At 36.9% G+C, this 7,962-nt stretch overlaps 2 protein-coding genes across 3 annotated transcripts in view; one reads left to right on the plus strand and one right to left on the minus strand.

The window, feature by feature from the left end:
• LOC106959391 (OX-2 membrane glycoprotein) overlaps nucleotides 1–734 on the plus strand; it is a 12,896-nt gene extending 12,162 nt beyond the window's left edge. Inside the window, exon 7 of the mRNA XM_015051949.1 lies at nucleotides 264–734. Within this exon, the coding sequence (XP_014907435.1) occupies nucleotides 264–271 (8 nt within the window). The 3' untranslated portion in view covers nucleotides 272–734. The remainder of the gene's footprint in view (nucleotides 1–263) is intronic.
• Nucleotides 735–4,916: 4,182 nt separating this feature from the next.
• Nucleotides 4,917–7,962, minus strand: part of LOC106959392 (uncharacterized) — a 12,998-nt gene continuing 9,952 nt past the window's right edge. Inside the window, exons 2-5 of one of the 2 annotated variants that reach the window (XM_015051952.1) lie at nucleotides 7,357–7,437; nucleotides 7,167–7,289; nucleotides 7,050–7,081; nucleotides 4,917–5,516 (exon numbers count right to left, since the gene is read on the minus strand). In XM_015051952.1, the coding sequence (XP_014907438.1) occupies nucleotides 5,208–5,516; nucleotides 7,050–7,081; nucleotides 7,167–7,289; nucleotides 7,357–7,437 (545 nt within the window). In that variant the 3' untranslated portion in view covers nucleotides 4,917–5,207. Of the gene's footprint in view, nucleotides 5,520–7,049; nucleotides 7,082–7,166; nucleotides 7,290–7,356; nucleotides 7,438–7,962 lie in introns of both variants that reach the window. The other variant, XM_015051951.1, reaches the window with a different exon arrangement.

The raw sequence follows: 7,962 nt of genomic DNA on the forward strand, positions 1-7,962 counted from the left end.
TATATAAAATATTCCAGGAATTCATGTGTAAAAATGGCTTACCCAGTTTGACTAAAACCAGTGACGCAGTTCTCCTGTAAAATTATTTACAGTGACACTTTGTTAGGAAATTATTTCCCAAAGTTACAGTTTCAGAGTTAAACTAAAAGTCTGGAGTAATAAAACTAGCAGACTAGGTCCAGAGTGACAGTTTCCTCTAAAGTTGCAACATTTCAAAATGTATTTCTATTTTCTGTGAACTCTTTGTACACATTTCTTTTCAGATGATTAATCTTAGACACAGGAGCTGAAAAGAGGATCTTCTCAGGACAGTCCTGATGAGAACGTTTCCCTGCCGTGTCCTCGTGTCTCTTCATCGTCGCCATATCTGTTACTATATGGTTGGAAAGGGAAGATGCTCTCAAATTCCTTAAGGGCTGTCCAGCACAATCCTATTCATCATCACCACCTGGGCGACACTCAGCTTTACTCTGACTCTTCCATAGTCATCTTTTTTTTTCTATTTTTGTTCATCTCAGCTCTGTAACTGATTGAGTCGATGGCTACACATTCCCGAACAGCGGAGTCTCTGTGCGGCTGAGTTGAGTTATTCTGCAGAACATTTCATGCCCTCAGAAAACCTTTTTGTGGTTGTCTGTGTTTTTTTTTTTTGTTGTTTTTTTTTTTCCATGAACCTCAGAGATGTGTCTTAATATTTTCTATTTTTCTTACTCGCTAAAATGTAATACAAACTCCAAAGAAAACAAAACAAAAAAAAACATTTGAACTTGAATGAAGTTTTAACATTACAAATACTGCAAATGTTGTTTTTGAAGCATAAGATTGACAACTCATTATTTTGAGAGCTTGGAAGGGTTTATAAAAAAATTTAAGAAATTAAAATTGTAGAATTGTAATCTGTCTTCCAAAAGTGTTCATGCCGTCTTGAACAACTGACTTAGGCTTTGGTCAGAGGGAAACCAAGCCTACTTGCAGTAAACTACATGTGACAGAAGAGTAACGCTGCTTATTCCCCACAATGAAACCTGGAGGTAGAAACATCATGTTTTGGAAGGTTTGTTAGAGATTAAATGGGGCAACGATTTACTGAGCTTGTGCTGTTTTTGCATGGAAAAAATGGGCAAACGCTTCAGTGTTTGCAACATGACAAAATAATAAAAAGTTCAAAGGTCATGAATACTTTCGTAAGGCACTGCATACCAAATGTGTTCCACAGCATTTTTTTTTTATTTTTTTTTTATTTTATAAGGTTCGTATGTTTTTTGTTAAATGTTAAATTCTCCGGTCAGATGGCTGGAATCAATTTCAAAAGCCTTTTAGTTGCCCCTGAAAGAATGTGTGTCCTGCTGCTCACTGTGCAGTCGGGCACTTTCTGTCTCAACGCCGTAAAAAAATGACTTGAGCACTTCAGGTTAAACAGCTCAAAGGATCTCTCTGTTCTTTAAAACTCTCTCTCACTCTGGACCAAACACACAGAAACATCAAAGCATAAAAGAAAACGCATTGATGCTTCTAGTTGATCTTTTTTTTTGTTTGTTTTTGCATTTTTAACTGGCTTTTTATTAGCAAAGCTATGACTGGAAGCAGTATAGTTACTGAAGCGAATGATTTGCATTTTTTCTTGTTTATTGATGGATGTAAGACATGGAAGTCGTCAGAATTACGTTAGGAATAACATTCCTGCCCGCTGAAGGCTTTCAATCACACAAAAATACTGTATTTCAGCGAAGACACATGAAAACCACCATATCTAAAATAACTGTAAAAGAATAAATAAATGACTGAAAAAGTAACCATGGAGTCTCTCTGTCACCGTTTTTGAAGCTTTATGCTGTATGTCTCTAACTGGATTCAGACAAACATCAAATTCCTCCCTGTTGTACCAAATCTGCCTACCAGATGCTGATTTTTTTTTGTTTTTTTGTTTTTTCTGTTTCATCTAAGCCAGAGCACTGAGGGTGGATCTTCGGAAATGGTGAAAAAAAGATGCACCCATATGTTTTCAGAAACTTACACCATGCCTTTCTCAAGTAATGCAAGTAATTGATGGTAACGTTTGATTTCCTGCACGAAAAGCACGTGTGGTATTTAATTTAGCGCTTGTGGAACCAGTCAGCTGTAGAAATAATTCTTGATTGCGTTAGCCAGGCTACTCAAGTTAGGAATTTGTGTAAAATAAACTTATGTGTGCGACATTACAGAGAGGTATGCGTGTCGTATATCATGTGTATATTTTGGATCAACTACATTTTGCTTGAGGAATGCAGCAGGGCAGATCACGCTCCTGGTGGTGGCGTTTGGTTCTGCCACTGTAAAAAGCTGCTCTCGCTCAATCTATAGCAGTCACTAGCATGACTACTTGTGTGACAGAGGAAGAGTTTAATAGTTTTAATCTCAGAGGTTTTGTGTGGGCCGCAACTGCCAGACACTATTGCTGAAAGAAAAAATGTCCACACTGCAAGACCGAAGTTTTTTCCACCAATGGGGAATTTATAAGCAGCTATAATCTCAGCTTTTCACCTTTCACATCATTCCGCTGGGGAAAATATAAAAGGTCCCATTAATCACTGGCATTTTTTGGTATTTTCATCATGACATTTTGCTGAGTAGCAGCACATCCAGAAGAATGCTTGGAAAAGATTTATTAAAGAACATTGTGTTAGACATCATCAAAGTAAAATTATATCTCGGCCAGTCAGGTCACGGCATTACTTGCAAAATTTATTGGATTTGTAGCATCCGTCCATCCATTTTCTTACACCATTGTCCCTTTTGATTTGTAGCAGCAGCTTATTATTTTTACAGTGATGTAACAAAAAATGAGTTAAATTAGAAAAGAATCCCAGCTTGAATTTTTTTATCTTCCTCTATTTTTTGTTTCTAACTTCACATCTCCTCTTTGCGCCGGTCCAGACCAGCTCAGCATCGCTTCGTTTTTATTTTACACAGAGCCGTCACTACAATTATTCACTTTTTTTCCGGATAGGAACCTTGGTAAAAGTGCACTTTTACCACCTCGACTCTTCCGATCTTACTCAAGCGCCTCTGCATCAAAACCAGACATGATCATAGCAAGTCTGACTACTGCAAACCTTCTCTTTCATTCCTCTGCCCTCCGTCTGTCACTTTTTTTTTCCACCTCCTGTGCATTTCCTGTTTCTTGGACCCCTGAAGCGCAATCTTATCTACCTTTATAATCTTCACTCGACGCAGCTTCTTTGTTGCACCTTTTCCCTTCTCGTTCACGTATATCTTTAGAATAAAGTTTCTTATTAGGTGAATGAGACAGAAATGAATGACACTGCATCTTATGTGGTGCATTAAGATTACAGGACAGCAGCTTTGCCACATTAACGACCTAATCATCTGAATCTGGTTCTAGCACACTTGAAGACAGTTCAAACCTTTTAAATAAAAGTTATAATTGATTTCATTGTTGGTCATCGTTGATTTACAATTGATCGGGGGAGCAGAGTAGTTCTACAACAAATGGAGTGATGTCAAACATCAGACATGTTGGCATTTTGTGGGTCAGTTTCACTTTGTATAATGGAATATCTGCCACATCGCAGTACTCAAAACAAGAATAATCAGCCTAAACTAGAACCTGGTGGCAAACTGAGACCAGATCAGTATCATCTACGTATCGACTGCACAAGGAAACGTGTGAGCAAATGTTTTTTTTTTTTTTCAAAGATGTGGTGTGAAAAGAAGTTAATCAGGGCTCCCAGTGAGGACTGGGGACACAGCTTCAAATCTACCATGAAGACGCAGATATGTGTCTCTGCTGCTCTGTATTTTTTGTTTGTTTGTTTTTTTACAATAGAAACCACAAATATTTTACAAAATACAAAAACATTATCAAGATTCTACCAGTGTTTCTGTTGCTGTTCTTCTTTATTCTTCTAAAATCTCAGAAACCTATTCTCAACCTATTCTCATTATTTACGTCTTATGAAGTAAAACAAACAAATTTATCCAATAGAAATGTTTTTCTTATAACTTACAGTCTAATCTTGACAGAGTTTCCTGTGTCTCAGTTTGTCAAACTGCAACAAAAGTTAGCTAAGCAACTAACTAAATGCCTTTGGCATCATGAATCCAGAAAAATGACAAATATCCCAGGCAGAGTTAGGCTTAGAATTATTTTTACTCAAGCTAAAGGTTTGTTTTTGATAAAAAATTTAAAAAAAGGACACAGACATCTAAGAAAAGACAGAACTCAAATGAGTATCAACAACTCTTCTTATTTACAGCTTCATAAAAAGGGTTGGGAGAAAATGTATTTATATATTTCTCAATAATCAAAGGAAAAATTATCATTGGCATTATTGGTGGTGAGCTCTGACTCTTTCATGTTGGAGGTCATCCTTCCCAGTCTCCAGCTCCCACCACAGATCATCAACCGAATGTGGATTGTTAGACCACCTCAAGAAGTTAATGATACTTCCAGTCAAATGTTGGTCAAACGGGGGTATGAATAATTTTGACTTTATTTGTAACAATAGTATCATATTAAATAACTAAAATGTACCAAACCTTTCTTGTTAGCCTTTTGTGTACATTTCTATTGTTTTGTAAGTATTACAGGATGCCTGTGTATGCTGATTGTTTCTGCAATAAATTATTTGAGTGGTCTTAAATATTTTGTATCTTTCAATATAAATTTGACCAACTCTTTTGTGATTTTTTTTTAGCACCTACACAATCAGGTACTTAGCTGTCACCTGGTTAAGTCGCTCGTTTCACCACACACACAAAAAGGAAAAAAAAAAACATTCGACCTTCAACTTCCTGTAATCTTGAGCCAAAGCACTCAACTGTGGTTTACAAGTTAGGGAAATTTGTGTCAATGCAGCCATGATGACACACTGAATGTTATACAGGAAATGTGTGACAGAATGGCTTTATGTGTGTTTTTCTTAAAGTCGCTGAAGTGATGTAACATTTCTGGCATTTAATAATATTAAGTAATGGTAACGTACAACATATATTTGTTAAAAAGTAATGCTTTCAACATTTCAAATCCTATAATTACATAAAATGATGAATACACAAGAAAACACTATCCTTTGATGCCTCTCGTGTCTACTTTCAATGTAACAGCTTCATGACCACAACCCTCTTTCTGCACACCGTTCCATGACGCTTCCACACTATTTTGAATGCCTCTAAGTTATTCTTAGCCAGTGAAAAATACTCAACTTTTAAGTCACATTGATAACAGCGTAATTTGTCTTTGTGTCTTGTTTACATGTGTAGTTTCTGACTGTTGTCCCACGCTGTAGGGGGTTGATGACGGCGTACACTTCACTGTTAGGCGCTTCTGTTTTCACTGTTGTGTATGTAACAGCCAGCTGGCTCCCAGTGAGAGCGAGAGCAGGTGATGCTGAAGCTGTTCTTTCTGGTTGTCTTGTAGAATAGATGTCGTTCAGAACTGAGAACTGAGTTCGCAGGCCGGGAGGAGAAGGGGCGCTCGCTTTGGGGAGTTCTGGTATCATATGCGTAGATATTTCCTGCTAGAGGGAAATAACATTTTAAAAAATACTTTACTTTATATGAATATAATAAACTGTACAACCACTTCAATGTGAAGAGAGTCAAGATGATCTTAAACTCTCAATAGAAAGGGTTTTTCTCTGCTTCTTTCTACCTGCATTTGGATGTTTCATCTAAAATCTACCAAAACTTTTTTTAGACATAGACGGGTGTTTTCATCTACCTTTATTTGAAGCCTCGATGTAGGGACGGAAACACCGTCAGTATTTTTATCAGCTGCATTTCAACTGACCACTAATTACACTGAGACTCTGAAGCCTGAAGGTGTTTTTTATAAGTCATGCTGCAACTGATCTTATTGAACTATTTAGTGTTTTTTTTTGAGACAAGCCTTTTTCATCTCCTATCAGAAACAAATGTTGTCAAAACTTAATTTGAATCTATGTCTGGCAGGGGTGTGAATAAATGTGGACTCAGCTGTATTCAACCAGGTAAACACTATCTTCCCATTGACATTTTATGTATATTACATAAGTCTCATGCTCTATGTGATAAACTTTTTAATGAACCTTATAGTCAGAGTAGGTTGTCCTGAGCAATCTTTAAAGTCGACCTAAGCGAAGGTTGCTGGAGGAAAAGCTGATCACTTCTCAGTTCTCTCATCTACATCTACTGCATTATTTACTGATGTTTTAAGTTTTCTCTCAGTTTCTAAATTTTCATCAAAGCTACATCTGGTAGCTTAGCTCTGATGCCTTCCTGGAGGCTTGTGTCGGTTGAGAAACTGCACCAAAACAAATTAATTTTCTCCTACTCCTGCCATTAACTTTTAACTTTTCTTTAAAGCACAAAATATTCCTAGTTTAGAGCTTCTGGTTCTGTTTTTGTGTCTCTGTCTGGTCTTCTTGAACCCTGGTTGGTCACTGCAGATGGCAGTTCATACTAACCCAGGTTCTGAGGTTCTGCTGGAGGTTTCTGTCTGTCAAAAGGAGGTGGGGGGAGTTTCCACTCCACTGTCACTAGATGCATTTCCAGTATGAGGGATTGCTGGTAAGTCAACGGCACAAAGCAAGTGATTTTCTGCTGCTGGTACATACTTGCCCATGTAGAGATGCAGTGTCTTTCATTTAAGTCTCATCCAACCTGCTGTGTTTCTATAACTGGGAACTTTTTAACCAGCTTTAGTAATAAACTGAACATGACATGACTGCAGTGTTTGATACTGAGGAAATGTACGCATGTATAATTGGATTGAGTTGGTGCTTTTTAGATTACATAAATAAACTGAATTGAATTCAATAGACATGGACTATAAAACATCTCCAAGACGCTGCAGAGCATTTCAGTGTTGTGGCGTAGCCTTCGTCTGGTGTGAAGGGTGTTTAAGAGACTGCGTCTTCTTTGATTATGACCCAACATTACAAACTATGCATGATACATTTTTGGAAACTGACTACACTACCTCACATTATTGTTCTCCTATTATTGTTCTAAATAAAATGTGAAGTTTCAAAACACTAAACAAAACTCCACTATGTAAAACTGGTTACCTCTTGATTTGTATTGTTGTGGGTCCACGTTCCTATAAAAAAAACAAATTTAGGGGGATTAAAGATGCAAATATTGCAATAGTTATAGAAGCAACAGAGCTAAATTAATAGTCTTACGTTTCCAGCCCTGAAAGCACAGGAGGACCAACACTATCGCTGCGGCGATCAGAAATATAACAGCAATACAGATCAGGAAGACGGATAGCCAGGAGCGATCGTCATCAATACTGTCTGAGCCAACTGTATGAAACAATAATGTTAAAATAGCTGTAGTATTAAATGTGTAAAATTACATTAAGCTTGTTACCTTCATCATCATCATCATCATCATCATCATCATCATCATCATCATCATCATCATCGGGGTTTTCTACTCCTTTGTTTAGTTCTTGAGCAACAAAAGAAAACAGATTCACACAATGAATCAAATACATGTCTGCATTTCACAGGTAAATTTTGGTACTAAAGGCAAAAAGTACCTGAAACTGAGATGTTGATGGCATGGCTGACAAATTCATTACTGTGTCCTGAATGACATCTGTACAGGCCGTCATCATTAATGGAAACCTGCTCAAAACTTAAATATGAGATTAGATTCTCTTTGTCATTTTTCTGTGTGATTCTTATGTTCTCTGTGTCTGAAATGTTTTCCCAGGTCTCTAATGTTTTTGAGAATTTAGACCAAATGATATTGAATAACTCCCCACAGTGTTTGACGGGACACTTGACTGTCAGACTTTGTCCAGGGGAAACACGTTTTGTTGCTCCTCTTTGCAATTTGGCCGTCACTTCACATGAAGAAACTGTAATTTGAAAATATTAATGTAATTTTAATGACACAATTTCAAAATTACTATCAAGTACAATATACATCATTATACTTATTTTGATTAAGAAAAACATGTTTATTACT

The sequence above is a fragment of the Poecilia latipinna genome, unplaced genomic scaffold, assembly GCF_001443285.1.
Source record: "Poecilia latipinna isolate Pla-1442-1.1 unplaced genomic scaffold, P_latipinna-1.0 Scaffold1075, whole genome shotgun sequence".
NCBI lineage: Eukaryota > Metazoa > Chordata > Actinopteri > Cyprinodontiformes > Poeciliidae > Poecilia > Poecilia latipinna.